Consider the following 23,293-nt stretch of genomic DNA (forward strand, 5'->3'; position numbering starts at 1 on the left):
TGTTCTAAATTATTATTTACATTTTTAAAATAGAATGTGCACACTAAAACCCTTCCATACAGGGGTTTGAGCCACTTAAACATATTTTGGTCTTTGTTATATAAAATTTTTTATATTTCGAAAAATACCTTTTTCTGATTAAACTAATTTTTTCCTCGAACAAATTTGTTTCTTATTTTTTAAAGTTATATACATATCTAATCTTACAATATTATTATTTCAATCGCGTACTTGAATTTTATAGTTCATTTCATAAATAGATATAAATTCCAGAACTCAATTTTATAACTGTCAAACTATCAATTAAATAATTTCCGTCAGTGACATAGCAATATCTAATTTAACTCACAATCTTCACTTTCCAAGTTAAATTATTTAATTTTGTAATCTGTAATTTAACCTGTTTGTGTAAGTTGTATATATCAGCGGTGTGGATTTCTTAAGATCCTGAATATTCTCTCCATTAAACTTTTGTACTAGTGTGATAGTTTTTATTACTAGAGGATCAATTGTCAATCCATTATTTTATCGATATTTATAGTATAGTATCAGCATTTTGTTGGTCATGACTTGTCACTGATAATGACCCATCTGATTGTTTACTCCTGTAAAACAAAATTTTATAATTTCTTCCAATAGCAGATGGTTTTTTTCTTTAGCTGAATCAATTATGTATTCTGTTACATGTTACCTATGATCATTGATTAATGGACAAATTTTATTAATGGTATTTCAATCTCTTTTATTTTATATATTTTTCTTTTAATTCTCTTTTATTATTTTTACATTTGAAATATTTATTTTAATTTTTATTTTACTAGATATACCTCAAATGTTAGATTCCATTTTCAGATTAAAATTTTTAGTTCTTATGAACTCATTTAGTTAATACTTTGATCGTTATTAGCAATTCTAAACAAGTAAGAAAAAGTAAGTTTACTGTTTATAACTAAACATAATTACACCATCTTCAATGAACCATCTACAAACAAGTTTGTACATTTAAAACATATATAAAGCAGTTGTTTATCAACACTTTTCATATTTCTTTATTTTTGTAATTAATGTGATAACTCCAGTGAATTAAAATTCAGATTAATAACTGTGAGTGAAGAATAAAATCATGTAATGCATTGTAAGTGTAACGCATATAATATGCACTAACTGCAATCTAAGAAAAGACAGTAGGTAAAAGGAACTTAAAAGGTCTTGATTTTTGGTGTTCCTGTGGTTTTGCATTAACCAAAAGATTGTAATATCAATTACTACTTTTGTCTAAACGATGTAGCTGGAATTTCTATGAAATCTAAGCATACCGTATCATGTCCCTCGTTGCCATCGCATTAAAAATAGCCAAAACTTAAAAAAATAGTGTTATCAAAATAAATAATTCTTAATTAAAAAATTTGTATTAAGGTAATCTCTAACACATTTATTCTGTAAGCCATGCATAAATGACAACATTATTCATCCAAAATGATTATCAGTTGTGTATATCATCAGGTAAATGTTTTTACGTTTTTTACAATGTAAAAAAAAAAAATTTAAGTTTTTTTTACGAAAAGTCATGTTATTTAAAGAGTAAACCAGTTAAGCAGAATAAAAATTGGAAATCACAACCATCAAAATATTAAATTTTTCTGTACTGTCTGTTACATTTCACATTAAAAAATTTCCCGCCTACTTCAAAACTCTTTTACATTTGTTTACTGTACCTGTAGTTATATCTGTTTCCATTTAATAGGTTTGAAATAATCTATCATTGAAGTTCTCTTTATATTCAAAAATATTCATCTGACTCCCCTCTTATGTTTTCAGTTGCTAACATTAGTTTTTGTAATCGTAATGTTTGTAAGTTTACTCTGTTAGGTATGAGAGATCTATTTTACCTTTTTTCTCAAAAATCAGTTGAAGCTAAAGTTTAAACTACCAGCAGTTTTTAAACTACTACTGCTAAAAGGTATCTGGATCGTAAAGATTAATTTTTGGTATGTGTAAAGTTTGATTGGCTGAAACTGATCTTAGTCTTTTTCAACTCATTCTATCATACAATGTGAAAATTTGAGTACATGACCAGCTCAATGATTGGCAATAACTCATTGAAAGAGGCTGGAAAATTTTGTAAAAAATAAAGTTATTCTGCTAACTCATTTTTATTTTCAGAAATGGTTCCGGCTAATCAAGAAGCTCTTGTTCAACAAGAAGTGGATTTATTAGGAGAAGGTGGAAATTCCGGAGTAATAATTCCTGGTTCATCATTAGCATTTGCAGTGCTAGAAGTTTGTTTATGTCTTTTAGTTTGTCAAATACCAGCTTTAAATCCAACACCGCTTGTATCTTCTGGTATAAAACCAATTACTCGCCGACAGGATACAAAATCTGGTCAGTTAATAGCATCAGCATTAACTACAATGGCATTGTTACCAAAGCTTTGTTCACCACAAGGTAAATACTTTTTTTTTTAAATTATCATATCAGTTGACCTAGCGATTTAATTTGTAATTGTTGCAAATTAATAGTATTATTATTATTAGTGTCATTTATTAATGTGAAGGCTGCTATTATTATTGTTTGGACCATTAATTACACCATTAACTGTTTAAACCATGTTATCGGATGTAATTCTGAAGGTAATACAAAATGAAAAAAGTTACTGCTGGGCATTATACCTCGTTTTATTACTACTGTGATTTTTCTGTTTTTGCAAATTTGATTGCTTATAACCGGAAAACAAAGGCATTTAATGAGAAACAGTTTTCTCTGTACTTTTTCTTTGAAAATTTTACATTAAAATCATATCACATGTCCACCTTCCTATTTAAAAAAAATTAGATTCAGTGTAGCAGATCTAAGATGGCAGACTAAAATTTCAAACATCATAAAGGTAGTAATTTCATAACTTATTTCTTCTTCCTAGTATCATCCAGTTTTGAAATATGAAGCAGTTTCCAAACTTTAATATCCCCCCTCTCTCTCTCTCTCTCTCTCTTTTCTTGTGTGTGTCTGTCTGTCGTAGGTAACTCATAAAGCAACGAAAAAATTTTCACCAAAAGCTAAAAGCTCCTAAGTCAGACCACCAGCAAGGTCAGAGCGAAATCACTTCCTGAACCTTCCAGAGAATCCAGAAAGTTTATTGACCTCAAACTACAAATTGGGGACACCGACAGACAAAGAAAACATCCTTATTTGGCTGACGGTGGTCCTCCTGCAACACACTATGCTGCTGTTCCATGAAACACTTTGTAGCAATGCAGGTTGACTAACTGCCACCGATCATTGTACAGCCCCAAATTACGGTATACATAGAACACTGTCCTTGTAGAAAATCGCTATCAGCAATGAAAATTACAAGTTAAAAGTACGGGGCCAGAGGCCGAGAAGTGATTGTAGTAAATCTTCCCTCTAAAATGTAGTATAAATTTTTATTAAATAACTAATAAATTCAGAAGATTCAGTTACAGAACTTGTAGAGAATTTAATCCTAAGAAAAAGTAAATACAGCATGTAAAAAGTAAAAAAAACTTTTAAAAATAAATTTTTTTATTGAACCAAAAGACAAAAAATACGCAGAAAATTGTATTATTCTTTCTGTACCTAATAAACATTAATCTTAATATAGGGAAAAAATAGATGAAATGATAAATGGTAATAGAATAACAAACCTCAGTTACAATAGTTGTTCAAAATTCCCTCCCTCGCAATTTACACAGCACTCTGTCCAACGTAAAATATTTCCGGTGGCTTTCCATATCATCTTAAAACGATCTGAGGATCGTTTAGTATAAACTCAACAGCTTTTTTGTATTTTAATGAGTAACTAGTCTTCAGTATTAATTAGTAAACTATTACTAATAACTAACCATTACTACTTTAGCATTAGTAAAAATACAGTAACAAAATAACTACCTTAAATCCAATAAATAATACACAAAACAGTGAAATATATATATATATATATATATATATAAAGTTTTATTAACTAATAACAATAAAAACATTACTAAAACTTACAATAAAGAAATATTTAAACCAGCGTACAAACTTAATAACCAAACAATAGAATATTTAAAAAACAAAAACAATAAAGTAAACAATCTGTGTGAAATTTATAAAATTTTAATGTAATGATTGGGGTGCTATTTATATAGGAAAAACAAAAACTAGCTTTCTTCAACATTATAGAAATTACAAAAATAATAAATTAGATTTATCTAATAGGGCAGACCATGTACAATATACATTCCAATGCTTGGACATGTACAATATACAATATGTGGGCAGATCATGAACAATAAACATTCTGTTCTTATATTAATACAAATTTAGAAATATTAGAAATTAACAAAGATAAAAAAAAATTAAATATGTAAGAAAATTAATAACATACATAAGCAAAAACAAAATTTTAATTTGATAAACCATCAGACGGTGATTGAGGGAAATAGCCTTAGAAAAACTGCAACAGATAGCTGCACTCATTTAAATTAATATGCAATTTTTTTTTTCTTTTTTCATTTTTCACTCTTGTTTTTCTTTCTTGGTCCATTTTCTTTCTATACTCATCTTTCTTAGATTCTTTGATTAATTTTCTAAATTGCTCTCTCTATTAAACACATTTATTTGGAGATTTTTAAGTTTTAACATCATTTTATCCTTGTTTAAACCAGCTAGGTTTAATAGTTTTACTGTTATAAGTTAAATATTAGTTTTGTTAATCTGTTTCCACTCATTCTGTGTAAATGTTCATAAAATTGTAATCTTCTCCGGATGGTGTTTTATTTTTTTTGTATTTTTTTTTTCATCTTTTAGTTTATAAATTCAGTCCTGGTAATTGGGTCATATATTTCTTAAAATTCTTTTTTTCTATTTTAAAAAGGTCTTATCCGAAAAATTTTGCAAACTCAGCACCATGTAACGCCTCTGGAAGAATTATTGTTTTATAATGTCAGAGTTTAGCATTATGTGAAAACAATTTTTTATAGTATAAACTTCTTTGAACACTAATTGCATTTTCTGCATTCGCTCTTTTAGTGCTTTCTTTTCTAGAGTGTTTGGCGTTTTTACTTCTCTGAGATATGAAATTTTTATACTCTTAAATTCCTGATTTTCACAAATTTTTAGTATTTGTAATTTATTTTTTTATCTTTGAAGAACCATTTTGTTTTTCAATAGAAATTTGTAAGCTTATTTTATTAAGCACATTCACTTAATTTCTAGACTTTAATTCAACCCTTGTCCATGTCTTTTGCAAATATGATATCATGTATGAAGACTAATAAGGTTATATTTATAAATTTGTTTTTATATCCCATTTTAACATTATCTCCAATATTAGTTTTTGAGTCCTTTCTTCCATTTTCTAATTACTTCTGTAATCAGCTGTAATCAGAGACAGGCTAACATCTGTTTTTATTTCAATCGGTTCAGAAAGTTCTCTAAGAAATTTAACTTTAGTTTTTGTATTTGTTACTGTTTCTTTAATAATGTTAATTGTTTTTATGTCTATTTTAAATACTCTCAATGTATGGAATCATAGGATTTTTTAAAATCTATAAATATTGTAATTAATTTTGGGTTTCTAATTTTCTGGTACTATAAAATTTGTTTTAAATTAAATATTTGTTTCGCGCAACTTCTTCTGGGTCTAAATCCTCCTTGGTATTCGCCTATCTTTTTCTATTATCAGTTGTACTCCATTTAGCAAGGGTTTGGACAAAATTTTATATGGAACTAGTAGAAGCGAGATCCTTTTTAGAGAGTGGATGTATAATGCGTATTCCATTGTCAGGATTTTCTCTTTTTTCCAGATTTCTTTTAGAATGGTTTCCAATTTGTAGTCCAGTTCATCACTCACTTAATTTTGCATTTCTGCTACTATACAATCCAAGTTTTACTCTCCATCCAAGTATACTCTCTATAATCCAAGTATACTCTCAAGTTTTGTTATTCTTTAAATATTTAATGATCTCTTCCATTTCTTTTAAGTCTGGGGCTTGTGAATTTTTCGTTGTTTCGTTATTTTTAATAAAATGGGATGCAGGCAATTTAATCATTTTCTAAATAACTGGCATCTTATTAAATTGTCATCCTTTTTATTATTAACTTTCCTTCTTCGTTTTTAAAAGTTTGTGCAGATCGGGTTAAAAGTGGAAAGTTTAAATTTAAAGACGTGGTAAAATTCTAGTCTTTTTTTTTTTTTTAGTAAAATTCACTTCTCTTTCTTGGCATGTTTTTCTAAAAATGTTAGAAAAAGATTTTATTTATATATCCAAATTAGTGTTTTCTTCAGCGGGCTGGAATTATAATTTTTTATCTTGTTTACTACAAATAACTTCTTCACAGGTGTTATTCCATGAAGCTTGCTTCTTTCTTTTGGCTTGGAAATAGTTTTCTTCTGCGGATTTAATTTGCTTTTAATTTTGTTCCAACTGTCTTTGATTTTAGAAATTTTGTTTTTAAAATTTTTTATGGTTTCTTCCTTTAAATTTAATTTTTAGGCATTAAATCTTTTAATATTTGGTTTAATATTTCTAATTTTTGGCAGGAATTTTATTTTAATTTGTGACAAATAATGGTCAGAAATGAAATCTGTTTTTTAACTTTGACATTTAAAATTTCTTTTATATTTTCTTTGGCGACTGCAGTGTGATCTAACTGAAACTCTCCTAGTTACTTGTTTGGATCTTTTTATTTCTCGGTGTTCTTCTTCCCCAATTTTTGTATAAAAATTTCCAATTAGATTTTTAATGTAGTTTTTATTTATTTATTGCATTTCTTTTTCTAAAGTTGCCCAGTATAATTCCACTTTTTCAGGATTAGTAATGTTATTATAATTTATATGTGGCTTAAGTCTTAATATTTATTTTTACACTTACTGTAAGAATAAAATGCCTGTTATTTGGAGAATGGAAATTTATATTATTTTTGTACTGTTTATAGACTAAGTATAAGTAGTCTTTTTTTCTGCTGCCTTTCCATTTAGGATTTTAAAATTTTAATTTTGAAAGTTATTTTCATCCTGGAATCTCATTTGCTGGATTTACTTAATGCTGGAATTTACTTAATAATTTTCTTAGTTCCATTTGTGTACTGGTATTTAAGAGCAGATTTACATTTATTGTTCCTATAAAATATTTAGTTTTAATTCTTCCAGAGTTCTCCGACTGACTCGATGTCTTTTTTTATCTGTCCCCACAGAATCCAAGATGGCCAGTTGCACATTCTTGTGATGTGATGGTTTATAACCGTCTGCAATAGTATTTATCAACAAAAAAACTTTGCATTTTTATTATGTTTGTTAGCTGCACAGAAGTTTAGAACTCCTAGAATAAAACCGTAGTTGCAAGTTGTAGAATTATGACATTAACTAAAGAACCAGTACTGCCAGTTACTGGAGGAATACCATTTTAGTTCTCTCTCTTCACCTTTTTCTAATATGAAAAGAGCTATCCAACCAAACCATGTGGAGGCACGCACCAAATTCAAAACCAGAGAATTAAAGATGTTTGCATTTGGATTCTGCTAGACAAGTGTTTTAAAAGAAAAAGTGGTTCCTTTTTTAAAAAGGTGCCAGAATTAAATTGCCTGCAATTTCATTGTTTTAGTATTTTTATTTTTTTATGTTTATTACGCAACCCACATCCTCAGTAAAAGTACTTTCATGTCTTATCTCAATATTCTCAACTAATTGATTTATTTAATAGAATTAAAATATATGTAAACGTTTATATTTTTTTGTAACATATTTAACCACTGTGTTAATAAAATTTAATATTATACAAAATATAAACCACCAAAATAATGACAATAGAACAAAGAAAATACTGTGTTTTAAATATTACATTATTCCAGTACTAGACAAGAAAATTTGTATATACGTTCATAACTTTCAAAATTTTTAAAAAGAAAACAATTTTACAAATTAACAAATTATAATAAAATATGTTTTAATGTAATTATAGAATTCAATACCAAATGAAGATCCAGGATCCTGTGAAAATAGATTATTGGGATTAATATGATAAGTATAACTTATGTAATTACTGTGCTTATAACATATCTATAATATATACTGAGATAAATCTTTTTAAGATTCATATTATTCCTCTGAACTGTTAAATTATATTAATATGAACCTAGTACAGAATATTGAGATAAGACTTATCTTACCTTAATTTTATCATGATTGTACTTTCATGGGATCCCGCATTACACATCCTACTTCTGATATCAACACAATTTAGAAATATTAGAAATGAATAAAGATGACAAAATTAAATGTATTAGAAAAATATTACATGTATAAATACACACAGAATTTCAATTTGATAAACCATCTGGTAGTGTTTAGGTAGACATTTTTATAAAAACAGCAACAGATAGCAGCACTCATATAATAAACTAATATGTAGTTTACATTATAATATTACAGTATTGTAATTAACATTACACCATGTGCATGGTTTATTTTAGTAACATAATATCTTGTTAATTTTTTAATATTTTTAACATCTTTGTTTGATATGCAATTAATAAAATGAAATATGTTCAAGAATAGTGTACAGATTTATCTTAGTTGTCGGTTAGAATCTACTGTTATATCAAAAATATAAAATTCAGCTCTTACACAATTAAAAGTTGAGCTAACAAATTACAAAAAAAAATAAAATTCAAAAGATCTTAAAATATATATATATTTAAAAACAGGAAAGAATTATATATATTTTTTTTTTTGGAAATAGTTCTATTTTTTTATAACAAAATATTTTTAACTCATCTTTAACAAGCCAATGGAATTAGAAATGTTTTAAATCTCATACGAACAGTCATAGAATAGAAGCAAATCTATCCAGGCCTTAAATATGCTATCATACCAAAGAACATTCTAAAATTGTACCTCACTAAAACTACATCCTGGATTAGTGTATGTTTAAAAAGCATCATCTACAACTATCATGGTAATCAGTCAATAATTATTCTTACCACTAATTAACCTGACTATTCAGCTATTATATTAACAGCAAACTAGTTAATAAATCGGCTCAATTTCATTTTAATGTTAAGGTTGTTAAAATTACCTTAATGTAGATTGCAAGTTATGAAAATAAAATTGTTCTCTTAATATCATTTTTAACTCTATATTACAGATTTAATGTCTTTTCTATCTTTTAAGGTGCTGTATCAATATTACCGACTCTTCTGTACCTGACAACCGGTGTTATTAAAGAATGTGCTATGAAGAATAATAATGAAACAATAATACTTGCTAATTCTCCTGCAATTACTGCTTCTCTTCACCTCCTCAAAGTACTTGCTACTGACAGATATTCTCATGATGAACGGTCAACTAAAGAGTGGCAGTCCTTACTTCAAAGTGCTCTTGTCAAAGTTATTGATCTAGTCAAAACAGGTTAGTTATTTATTATGCATTTTCAATCTGTTTACCTTCCATTCTGTGACCTTTTTTAACAGGTAACTAAGACTTCTTATAACATCAGTTTTGATATGAAAAGCAAAAATAACATAAAATAGATAGCAGTATTGCAATTTACCGACATAACTTTAATCTAATTTTACAATAGTTATACAGGTAGAATTCACTATGAAAAATATTGACCATTTTCATACAAAAATTCTGAAATCTTATGTAGATTAGTTCGTGAACAAGAACATTTTTATCCTGATCATAAAAATGTTTCCTTTGTAAGTCGATCATTCATTCATTGTTCTACTCTTTCTTTACCTTAAACATTTTTGATGCACAGGTACCAATGGAATCTGGGTCTGTCCGTGTCTGAAATACTGTCATGCTGTACCAGCATCTTATATCAGACAAGTCAACTTCTTTGTCAGTTCTCAGCAGGTTAGGACCCTCTACGCCAGTAAAACTGTCTAGAATATTTTTTTAATTTTGACTGACCAAACAGACAGCTGAGATGTCTACTGGGTAAAGTAGGCATCTATAAAAAATCTATTCCTTTAATCTTTAAAATCTGTTTACTTTTTTATTGACTTTGTGACCTTATCGATCAATGCCGATCAAAAAAATAAATATTAAGAATATAGAAATACTAAATATTAATTAAAGAAATATTAAATCAAAAATATTTGAATTAATATTAAATTAGTAGAAAGAATATTAAAATATTAATAAAATCTGTTGATTAATTTGGAGGTTCTGCTTGGTTGCAACAGGTTCAGACGGAATGAAAATGGACGAGGTTACAATAATGTTAGCTATTGCAGTATTTGTTTTACATATGCCACCAGAAATCGTATCTGCACCAAACCTTCAATATCCTTGTATAAATCACTTTAGGCAGTCATTGCAGAACAACAATGTTTATGTAAGTATTATGAATCATATTAGAATGCAATTTACATTAAGAGAATCAAAAACATACTTACCATATAGCGGCAAGCATGTTCTTGATCAAATGTGCAGTATATGTTGAACGTAATGTATCGCTATAATGCGGTTGTTAAATAATGTCTCTTTCTGAAGAGACATTATTTAACAACCGCAAAAAATAATTTAACTTATTTTTTGGGTGGGCAAGAGGCAGAGCTTAGCACAACATTCTGATCTACATCTAGCCAAATCGGTATCATCAATCACTACTACAGAGTTTTTACATGTAAGCATATTTTATAGCAGTACTGCATCGAATTTTTCCAGAAACTTGGCGATTCCTGAGCTAAAACGATATGTAAAACTTGGCAAGCATTTGGCAGTGATGTGCAGGGGTTTATGCAATTTTTTTTGTGAACTATGCAACTGTACAGAATTTAACTGTGAAAGTCATTCTTTGAAGAATTGCTAATCACATCGGTATAAATGGAATTTCAGCTCGTCCAATTTTAACATCAGAAAGGTGACAAGAATGACCCCTCTAATCAAGCTGTACGACAGTGCAAAGATGGCATCATACTGTTGTGAATAATCCAGTTACTGATTTCTTAAATTACAATTGGTCAAACCCATACCTTTAGAATCAAACCTTTTAAAAGTTAAATTGACAAACTTAAAGTGAAAAGTCTAAATTTTATTATACAGTTTCTGAAAATTTGACACTTTATTTTAAGAAATTACGCATAACATTGATCAGCCAGGCTTTGTTGATCTGCAGTAGGTAGTAGTGATAGAATGAGCCACTTTAAGACTAAAATTGTATTTGAAATGATGAGCGATCTTTGAAATTTTTAATCATAAGGATATTTCAATTGCCCTCTCTGATTAGAGCAAATATGTATAATGTTTGAAAGAAAAATTGATTTTAATCACAATTTTTTTCTTAGATGTTCTACACGCTTTTCAAAACAAAGATACTATAAGTTAAAGCCAGTCACATTGCAGAATCGCTACTTAAATTATACGCCATATGAAATAAATGCACACTCTTAAAAATCTCTATAGAGCATCAGTGTTTGCGCTACCAAATATCATCAGAAAGCTCCAGAATGTACAAAGAAGTTTTAGCAAGGCATTTGTTGAACTGCAATTGTGATATGGAGCCCAAAAGAAAACCAACGGTTAAGATCAAGGAGTTATATTTTCAGGGCAATAAAGGAGAAACCACCAAATAATGTCACATGACACAGCATTGTGAACATGTTTACCTCATCCAGAAGCTTTAATCATATAAGGACAAGGCATAGTGGTGAAGAGTAATGTAATAAAGTGGACCCTGAAGGAATCAGCTGTTAAGAAATATGGATGTGCAGTGTTCCAAGATATGCAACATATCAAAACTTTTAGCATGTCTCAAATTTTGATTATTAGTTGAAATTCCAGATACAAAAAAAGTAAAATCCTTAAGTCTTTATCATGATGTAAACAAAATTGTAGTTGTTTGTGTGGTAAAAACACTTTTAATGAAAGATTTATCGATATTCAATTTTTATTTTAATCGAATAAAATATATTATTTTAGTGTGTTACTTTATAAATATTTGCTTTACATATCATTTAAAAAATTGTTATACGTCAGTATTAGTTGTTTTATCAGAAAAATGTTTTTCATATCTGTTTCAATTGTAGGTAAGGCAGAAATGTGTACAAACATTACGAAGTATATTTGCACATCCTGATAGAGGAGTATCTGCAGGATATATCCACGCTCTTGCACCACGTATAATAGAATTCTTGCACACACATGCGGCATGTAATCCTTCATCAGATACCGAATTGCTGCTCACAATAGATTGTATCCATGCTGTCGAGACATTAACTATTCTTACGGATCAGAAACATAGTCAGTTTTATCTTATTACTATATGTTATCTTGTTATTACTATCTTAGCGGTATTTTTTGATGTCATAGATTTTTAATAATTACATTTTTTTTTGCTTCTGCTTTTTCACCTGTTGTCAGACCTTCCTTAGCCACAATTCCTTGTGTTATTTTGGTATTTGTTTGTTTAATATGTTAGTATCTGCATATTATTTAAACCTGTTGTGTTCCAAGATAGAAGCTGTAAAAATATTTTAAAAGACTGGCTTGCATGTATATCATATAAATTATTTGTTGCCAATGCTACGAATTTACTTTGTAACATAATGAGTTAGGAGGATTCCATAGCTAGGATGTGAGCATAACTAATATTGTTCAATTTCTTATCTTGGTATTTTGGTGGTGAATTATTATAAAAATTATTATTATTAAATTATTATTATAAAAAAAAAATATTATTTTTTAATATTATTTTTATTCCTAATAATAATTTATTGACCGTAAAATTATATTAGTCATACATTGTATAAAAAAATACACACACAGCTGGTTTTAAAAATAAAATAATTTAATTTAAATATATACCTGTTATTATTTGTAACATATTTAGCAATGAGAACTCTACATCCACCCTCAATTAAAGACACAATTCAATATATTGAGTATATAATACTTTTCAAACATATATACCTTATTATGGATTTCTGAATCAAGGCTTGGATGACATGAGATATTCTCAGATTCTTTTCTTCTTTGTTTTGTTACTACAGTATATTCATTGTAATACAAAAATAAGCTGTAATTATTTAGGAAAAAAGTCAGATTTAAGTAAAAAAAAAGAATTGAACTTGACATATATATTAGATGATAGGGTGAACCCCAGGTATAATTAATTATCTTGATCATTGAAAAATCCATGCTGGATTGTTACAATCCAGCGAAATTGTTGGCATCAAGGCACAGTTAATTCGTCAATTGATAGGCATATTACCCCAGAAAGTTGCTTGGGAGGGAAATGTCACAGCTACTGTAAATAGAATCTAGAAGTTTTGAGAACAAAAACACATATGCCAAAAAAAGTCACAGTTAAGTAACAATCAAGCAAAAAAAAAAAAAAAAAATCCTAATCTGTCTCCCTTTCACCATTTATTTTAGAATTCAATTTTTTTAATGTGTTAATTGCAATATTAGCTTAAATTTTTTACTTTTTTATTGCATGAAAATAAAATGTGTTATTTTTACTGATTAAAGTGCTGTTAAAATACATAAAATTCTGTGGAAAATTAAAAATCTTACCTTTAGTAAGGAGCCATTAGTTATGGAACATTGAAATTTTACTACTAAGAAAAAAGATTTTTTAATGTGTTGATTTTATTATATATTGTCGCTGAATGGCTTCAACAGCACGTGGCACTTACTAACCTTATGGTAGCCCTGAAAAGGGCTGTTTTTGTTATTGATTGGCTTCAACAGCTCGTTGTAATTACTAACGTTGTGGTAGCTCTGAGAAGGGCTGTTGTTGTCGAATGGTTTTGACGGCTCATAATTCATAACCTTGTGGTGGCTCTGAAAAGGACCGTTTTTTGCGTTAGCTCTTAAAAGAGCTGTTGGGTCTGGAAGCTGGTGTCCGGTGAAGTCGGGGAGTTGCAGCTCATCCATTGAAGTCAGACCGGGCTTTCTCTCAGTGACAGTTGGGTCCCCACTACAGCGTGGTAGTGTTGGCTCCCATAGCCCCACAGTGTCGGGTCAGCATCGGTTATCCTTTGCTGGCACGGTCAAGGCGTTCTCTCCGAGCGATCCCATGCTGGGCTGGCTCCTGCTGCTGAATTCACCAGCCAAGGTGATTGAAGTCTGGCGAGCTGGAGTGGGAAGGTAGCATCCACGTCCAGTGGCTTCCTTGGCAGGCTGGCCAAGCCTGCTACTCCAGCGGGGATGTTGGCATTGGCTGGGAGATCCCATGTTGAGGCAGCCGGGGAACTTCTTCTGTCTTTTATCTTCTTCTTTTTTTGGTCTTCTCCAGGTGGTGGTTGACAATGAATTGAAAATTCACTCATACACGATGTTCTATTGGAGCCTAGAATGGTGGGGCCGCAGCGCCGTTATGGTGGGAGAACTGCACGGTAGTAGTGATGCTTGTATCAGTGAGTACGTATATACTCAGCTCACATCTGAGTTGCTACCATGTTCGTCTGCCGATATTAAATTAGGCATATTTGTGGTTTTTGTTTGTCTTTAGTCATTTGACTGGTTTGATGCAGCTCTTCAAGATTCCCTATCTAGTGCTAGTCGTTTCATTTCAGTATACCCTCTACTTCCTACATCCCTAACAATTTGTTTTACATATTCCAAACGTGGCCTGCCTACACAATTTTTTCCTTCTACCTGTCCTTCCAATATTAAAGCGACTATTCCAGGATGCCTTAGTATGTGGCCTATAAGTCTGTCTCTTCTTTTAACTATATTTTTCCAAATGCTTCTTTCTTTATCTGTCGCAATACCTCTTCATTTGTCACTTTATCCACCCATCTGATTTTTAACATTCTCCTATAGCGCCACATTTCAAAAGCTTCTAATCTTTTCTTCTCAGGTGCTACGATCATCCAAGTTTCACTTCCATATAAAACTACGCCCCAAACATACTTTCAAAAATCTTTTCCTGACATTTAAATTAATTTTTTATGTAAACATATTATATTTCTGACTGAAGACTCGTTTTGCCTGTGCTATTCGGCATTTTATATCGCTCCTGCTTCGTCCATCTTTAGTAATTCTACTTCCCAAATAACAAAATTCTTCTACCTCCATAATCTTTTCTCCTCCTATTTTCACATTCATTGGTCCATCTTTGTTATTTTTAATACATTTCATTACTTTTGTTTTGTATTTGTTTATTTTCATGCGATAGTTCTTGCGTAGGACTTCTCTTCTTGCGTAGGACTATGCCATTCATTGTTTCTTCTAAATCCTTTTTACTCTCGGCTAGAATTACTATATCATCAGCAAATCGTAGCATCTTTATCTTTTCACCTTATACTGTTACTCCGAATCTAAATTGTTCTTTAACATCATTAACTGCTAGTTCCATGTAAAGATTAAAAAGTAACGGAGATAGAGAACATCCTTGTCGGACTCCCTTTCTTATTATGGCTTCTTTCTTATGTTCTTCAATTGCTACTGTTGCTGTTTGGTTCCTGTACATGTTAGCAATTGTTCTTCTATCTCTGTATTTGAACCCTAATTTTTTTAAAATGCTGAACATTTTATTCCAGTCTACGTTATCGAATGCCTTTTCTAGGTCTATAAACGCCAAGTATGTTGGTTTGTTTTTCTTCAATCTTTCTTCTACTATTAATCTGAGGCCTAAAATTGCTTCCCTTGTCGCTACACTTTTCCTGAAACCAAATTGGTCTTCTCCTAACACTTCTTCCACTCCTCTCAATTCTTCTGTATAGAATTCTGGTTAAGATTTTTGATGCATGACTAGTTAAACTAATTGTTCTGTATTCTTCACATTTATCTGCTCCTGCTTTCTTTGGTATCATGACTATAACACTTTTTTTGAAGTCTGTCGGAAATTCCCCTTTTTCGTAAATATTACACACCAGTTTGTATAATCTATCAATCGCTTCCTCACCTGCACTGTGCAGTAATTCAACAGGTATTCTGTCTATTCCAGGAGCCTTTCTGCCATTTAAATCTTTTAATGCTTTCTTAAATTCAGATCTCAGTATTGTTTCTCCCATTTCATCCTCCTCAACTTCCTCTTCTTCCTCTATAACACCATTTTCTAATTCATTTCCTCCGTATAACTCTTCAATATATTCCACCCATCTATCGACTTTACCTTTCGTATTATATATTGGTACCATCTTTAACACATTATTAGATTTTAATTTATATACCCCAAAATTTTCCTTAACTTTCCTGTATGCTCCGTCTATTTTACCAATGTTCATTTCTCTTCCACTTCTGAACACTTTTCTTTAATCCACTCTTCTTTCGCCAGTTTGCACTTCCTGTTTATAGCATTTCTTAATTGCCGATAGTTCCTTTTACTTTCTTCATCACTAGCATTCTTATATTTTCTACGTTCATCCATCAGCTGCAATATATTGTCTGAAACCCAAGGTTTTCTACTAGTTCTCTTTATTCCGCCTAAGTTTGCTTCTGCTGATTTAAGAATTTCCTTTTTAACATTCTCCTATTCTTCTTCTACATTTTCTACCTTATCTTTTTTACTCAGACGATCTCTTGCGATGTCCTTCTCAAAAATCACCTTTACCTCCTCTTCCTCAAGCTTCTCTAAATTCCACCGATTCATGACACCTTTACGTTACCTTTACCTTACCAAATTATGGTCGCTATCAATGTCTGCTCCAGGGTAAGTTTTGCAGTCAACAAGTTCATTTCTAAATCTTTGCTTAACCATGATATAATCTATCTGATACCTTGCAGTATCGCCTGGCTTTTTCCAAGTGTATATTCTTCTATTATGATTTTTAAATTGGGTGTTGGCAATTACTATATTATACTTCGTGCAAAACTCTATAAGTCGGTCCCGTCTTTCATTCCTTTTGCCCAGCCCGTATTCACCCACTGTATTTCCTTCCTTGCCTTTTCCAATGCTTGCATTCCAATCTCCCACTATTATTAAATTTTCATCTCCTTTTACGTGTTTAATTGCTTCATCAATCTCTTCGTATACACACTCTACCTCATCATCATCATGGGTGCTTGTAGGCATATAGACGTTAACAATCGTTGTCGGTTTAGGTTTTGATTTTATCCTTATTACAATGATTCATGCGTTTTGAAATACTCTACTCTCTTCCCTATCTTCTTGTTCATTATGAAACCTACTCCTACCTGCCCATTATTTGAAGCTGAGTTAATTAATCTAAAATCACCTGACCAAAAGTCGCCTTCCTCTTCCCACTGAACCTCACTAATTCCTACTACATCTACATTTATCCTATCCATTTCCCTTTTTAAATTTTCTAGCCTACCAACCTTTTTTAAACTTCTAACATTCCACGCTCCGACTCGTAGAATGTTGTTTTTTAATTTTCTGGTGACCCCTTCCTTAGTAGTCCCCACCCAGAGATCCGAACGGGGGACTAGTTTATCTCCAGAATATTTTACCAAGGAAGGCGCCTCCATCATTGCTATATGAAAATGCAGAGAGCCACATTTTCTTGGAAAAAAAGCAGCTGTAGTTTTCGATTGCTTTCAGTTGCGCAGTACTCAGAGGACTGAGTGATGTTGATATGGCCGTTTAAGTCATTCTGACTCACGCCCCTAACAACTACTGAAAGAGCTGCTGCCCTCTTTCAGGAATCATTCCTTAGTCTGGCTCCAGATACCTCTCCGATATGGTTGCACCTTCGGTCCAGTTACTCTGTATCCCTGAGCACTCAAGCCCCCTCACCAACGGCAAGGTCTCATGATTCATAGAGGAGGATATTTGTGGTAACAATATATATATATATTAAATTCTATAAATATAAACCACCTTGTACAGGATATTGAGATAAGACATATCTTACCTTAATTTTACCATGAAAGTACTTTTGCAGGATCCTGCAAGTTAAACTTACCATATTTATTTCCAGTAATCGATTTTCGCAGTATCCCACATCTTCAGTTGGTATTAATTTCTATAATTACAAATATAATTAAAATATAATTCTTTTAGTAATTAGTCATTTAAATTGTTTTCTGTTTTGAAGTTTGAAAATGATATTATGAAGTTGTGTAAATTTAGTTGTCTAGTACTGGAATAATAATAATATATATATATGTATAAATATTTATATAATTATTATATATATATATATATAATTTTTTTTTTTTTATTTCAAATTTAGTTTGTATTGTACATACCTTTTTTCTTTGTTGGCTAGCATATTCAGCAGTGGAAAATTTTACTCCCCATTTTTTAATTTTAATTTTAGTTTATTATATTATTTTCTAATATACCATTAATAATTTTTCTAAGTGAACTGTATAATTTGTCATTTTTAAAAGTTGTTTTGTTTAAATGCTTTCTAGGAGATCTATTGCAAGGCAAGTAATAGCTATTTTACTACAGTTGATGTTCTTTAATATAAATATAGATTTTTTTTTTGTCTGTTACTGAATTATTTTATTTTTTAATGTAATAGAAGTTTATTTATTAATATATATATACACACATTAACTGTTTTACTTCAGACTATAATAAATATCTAAAAGTAATCATGCTATATTTACAGAGAAATTGTATATATATATAATGTCTTAATTTTAATAAATTAGTTTTATTAACAGATTTTATCACAATCTACATTCAAAGTTATTTTATTCTTTTATGTAGTATTAAAGTATTTAGTACTATTTATTAACTCGTACAAGCTGGTAAATATTGTTCAGACAAAATTTATAAAACCAAAAATAGATACAAAAATAATTTTACAACTTTTTTTATATATAGGAGAGATCAATTGAAAATTGTTAGATGGGAATTGTCTGTCCCTCATCTCTGTGTTAAAGATAGAAAATATTTAATTCATGGTTTATGAAATATTTTCAAATATATTTTATTAAAACTGTAAAAAATTAATTGTTAGAAATAGTATAAAGTGGGCTTGCTTCCATCATTTTTTTTAATACATACATAAAAAGATTTTGTTGATTGGTAGAAGTATCTGTACAAAAGATTTTTTATATGTGTAGATTTCAACAGCTACTAATTTTCTTAAGTTTTATTTTTTTCTAATTGCAACAGCTAACTGATCTTCTTAATTAAAGAACGGGCCAAGGAAGGCCTCAAACATGAGAATTTTTTGTTGGTCCAAAAACAGAATTTTTAAAAAATAGTTTTTTAATATGAAGGTGAAAAATAATAAATTTCAATCTTAATTAAATGAAAACTTGGGTTGAATAAGGGGTACATAAATTATTTGAAATGACAAGTCTTCTGTACTGTAGATTGAAAATAAATTTTGGATAAAATAAAATGCTTGTTATTTTTAATAATAAGGGCTGTAAAGATTTGCGAGTATCTGTGTAGGCAAAGAGGTTAAACTTAATCATAAGTTTTTCTGTCTAAACATGATAAAAAAAGAAAGGATTGAATATCCGTAGCTTTTGTCTTGGAATTAAAGAGAGGTAGGGGCTCTTAGAGGGCAAGGAGAACTCATCTTGGAAAGTATTGGTTTTTAATTTTTCCAGGAAGTGCAACATATTTTCAAATATTCAGTTCCAATTTTACAATATTTGTTATTTATTATTACTTCCTTGTATAAAGCAAAGGAAGTATTGTGATCGCCAAGAATTTCGGTTTTCAGATTTCGACAGAAATATCCATTTCGACCATCCCTTAATCCATTTTGACTAGTTTTGGCATGACGTCTGTACGTATGTATGTATGTATGTACGTATCTCGTGTAACTCAAAAACAATTAGCCATAGAATGTTGAAATTTTGAATTTAGGATTGTTGTAATATCTAGTTGTGCACCTCTCCTGTCGATTGCAATCGACTGAACCAAAAGTGTCTAAAAAAGCCCAAATCCCAAAAAATTTGGTTTTTTGACTTTTTCTTAACTGCAATAAATAAGCCCTTGTTGAAAGCTTTTCAACAATATATGATAAGTGGTACTTATTTTCATTGGTTTCAGAGTTAATCAAATAAAATTTTAATTAATGAAATATTTGGTTCTTAGAAGGGAAGGCACATCGATTCGAATCAGACTTATTTTTTTTTAATTTATTTTTTTAACTTTTTTTCAATTTAAATATAGTGATTTATTAATAATTACTAACCCGTGATTGTAAAAAAAGTTTTACTTAATTCAACTTAATTCAATAACAATAAAAAAAAATATGAAAAAAATCACAAGTTATTAGTGAAATAAAATTTTATATACTTTTAAAAATGTGAATATGTAATTTAATAGGCATTATTACCTATGTATATATAATAGAGTTGGTGAAACATCTGATTATTTAATATTAATTGAAAATTATAATTTAGAATCGTACTATTTTTGGACTTTCTAGTTTAATTTCTGTTTAATTTTATTTAATTATTCTGGAATTTTAATAATCAATTTAATTTTATCTATAAATTTAACTACAGAGTGACTAAAAAATACACCCTCACAAGAACAACACTACACTGAGGCATACATGCCTGATCTTTTATAAATTGCAAAAAAAATTTTTCAGTTCATTACTCCTCTGATATTGTCAGACAATATTCTTCATAAGTTGAAGTTGTCATCATTTCATTTATTTGTTTTTTTGCCAATCATTTAATCGCTCTTTGGTTTGATTTAATTCTTCTGATCTTCATTTGTGTACATGTTCTGTAGTTTAAGCAATTGTGTAACTGTCCAGTTTATTAAAGAATTGGAGAATCGTATCTCACTTTCAAATGAAGTAAGTTTAAATGAAGTGCAGCAAAAAATGTGTATATGTAACTTAATAGACGTACAAGGAAATCATGTAGTATCCACATCAGATTTTTTTTTATTCTATTTATGCACAATTGTTAATTAGTAGGGGCATGAGCTCTTACGAGAACAAAAGGTGTGAACTTCTTCTCTCACAGATTTTTTTAATTTCTGTAAGGCAGAAAAGTTGGAAAAGAGCAGTTTAAATATTACAATACATTGTTTTCTGATATTTAAGGGATACTGAAGGATAGACAACCATGGGGAAGGATAAGAAAGACAACAATTTAGGACACCATTTTGTATTTTTATTCTTTTCTTATGTAGAACATTTTTTGAAAAAAAATGGTTTAAATGTCACAATGTCAATTTTTTTAAGAGAGAGTAAATGTCCTCTAAGGACCAGAAGTTTGATCCTCTTGAGAATCTAAGTTTCCCCTTTTTTTTTTAATTTGCAAGACGGAACATATTTTGAAAAAATGCTTCTGATATTTGTAATATCAATTTTGCTTGACTTCTTTGACAGGGTTTTTTTCTAGATTTTCTTTTCTGAAAACCACACACACTGCAATTTGATGGATTTGGTTCCATTATCACTCAATTTTGTGCTAAAAAAAGCTTGCATTCACATTTCCTTTTAATACTTTTTATTTATGGCTAATTTACAAAAGGAAAGATGACCGAATGGTGTTACACATTTTTTTTCTCTGTAAATTTAACAACTAATTGACTTCCTTTTATATGAATCCACTTATAATAAGTGTTTGTGTTACCACATGCCCTGTTTCCAGTTGATCTCTTGGTTTATGTATTATCAAGATCTGTAATGTTTTTATTATCTGATTATTATTATATTTATTAAAGAAAAGTATCTGAGTGTTACCCATGAGGTTAACACATCATGAATTGTTTATTAATGAAAGATTCCAATGAAAATTTTTTATATTTGATTAGTCAGCAATTTTTCATTAAAATCAGTTAGTAATCATTGAGTTAGCATAGTTTGATTCAAGACTCACTTCTGGTAGCAAGATTATTCTTTTGCACTGTGCCAAACTTGCCTTTAATATATTATTAATTAGGAAGATGGAATAACTTATCTGACCATATATATATACAAAGCATTCATAAAATTAAGAATGAACATAAAGAAAAATAAGGAATTTTGAAACATTCAAGAATAGGGTGAAAAATTCCAGGCCTGTAAAAGAAAACACCATTTTTCTGGGTCCATTTTGATTTATTTTTCAGCATAGTCACCGTTAAGATTGAAACACTTACCTCAGCATTTCAAAAGAGCACTTTTCTGAACATCAATTTATTGAACTCCTTAAAATAACCATCTACGGCTGCAATAACTTCATTGTTGGTCAAAAATCTCTTCCTTCCATGACATTTTTTTAGATTAGGAAACAAGTGATAGTCACTGGGAGCCAGATCAGGTGAATATAGGGGATGTATGAGTAATTTAAACCATAATTGTCAATTTTTGCCATTTCAATGACTGAAGTATGAAGTATGAGCTGGAGCATTGTCGTGATGTAAAAGCTCTTTTTTGCCAAATGTTTTCATTTTTCCTTAATTTCATCGCAGAGATTCTGTTGTAGGGTCACATAATATTACCCTTTTTAAGATAATCAGTGAAAATTATTCCACATGCATCCCAAAAAACAGTTGCCATAACATTGTTAAAGGATAAGTCATTTTTGCTTTTTTTTCAGCAGATTGATTTTTTTCAACCCCCTGTTTTGACTTTTTTTTTTGTCTATGGAGTGTAGTGATGAACACAACTCTCACCAACCATCACAAATCGATATAAAAATTCCTCTGGATTTTACTGAAAGAGCTTGAGACAATATTTTTTCTGCACTATTTTTGGCCAGGCCTGAGCAAACACAGCACCTATCTACCACACAGCTTGTTCATGCCCAAATGTTTGTGCAAAATATTGCACACACATTCTGTTGATATGCCTACAGACTTCTATTTCGTTCACTGTCAATTTTGCCTAAACAGTTTTATGTACTTTTTCTATCATTTCTGGCATAGTCACTTCAGAAGACGTCACTGTGTGGTTCATCGCATCTATACTCATTTTAAACTCTGCGAACCACCATTTAACTGTTGTATTTGATGGAGAAGAGTCTCCCAATGTCGTATCAAGCTCTTCTTTAATTTCCTTTGCACTTAATCCTTTTAGGAAAAATATTTAATCACTGCATGAATTTCCAGTTTTTCTATTTTCCAAAAAACACCCTAATTCACTATGTGAACAGATATAAATACAATACTAACTGATGCAGCGACTTTCTTGTAGTAAACTAATGAAGAATGAAATCATGCAATGCCATCGAGAAAAGCATACTAATGCCACCTTCTCTATGTGAGGCTCGGAACTTCCCCCCCTTCTAGTAAAATGCTGAAAAAATTAATGAATGAGAGTGAAATACTAAATGACAGTTCATTATTACATTGAACTTATATGTTATTATTAACCAAGATGTATATTATTCGGTCTATAATTTTACCAGTGTCATTAACATTTTTATTTAACAGACTAGATTTTTTAAATTCTGACCCTTTTTTCCATAAGTGCAGATTTACCTTCAACTCATGATCTTTCT

The 23,293-nt window shown here is 29.9% G+C and overlaps 1 protein-coding gene across 3 annotated transcripts in view; it reads left to right on the top strand.

Moving 5' to 3' along the window:
* LOC142328404 (HEAT repeat-containing protein 5B) overlaps positions 1 to 23,293 on the top strand; it is a 291,250-nt gene that overhangs the window by 262,272 nt on the left and 5,685 nt on the right. For all 3 annotated transcript variants that reach the window (XM_075372109.1, XM_075372107.1, XM_075372108.1), the window contains 4 exons: positions 2,164 to 2,445; positions 9,173 to 9,409; positions 10,195 to 10,346; positions 12,040 to 12,253. In XM_075372109.1, the coding sequence (XP_075228224.1) occupies positions 2,164 to 2,445; positions 9,173 to 9,409; positions 10,195 to 10,346; positions 12,040 to 12,253 (885 nt within the window). The remainder of the gene's footprint in view (positions 1 to 2,163; positions 2,446 to 9,172; positions 9,410 to 10,194; positions 10,347 to 12,039; positions 12,254 to 23,293) is intronic.

Source organism: Lycorma delicatula, chromosome 7, assembly GCF_047948215.1.
Source record: "Lycorma delicatula isolate Av1 chromosome 7, ASM4794821v1, whole genome shotgun sequence".
In the NCBI taxonomy this organism is placed as follows: Eukaryota; Metazoa; Arthropoda; class Insecta; order Hemiptera; family Fulgoridae; genus Lycorma; species Lycorma delicatula.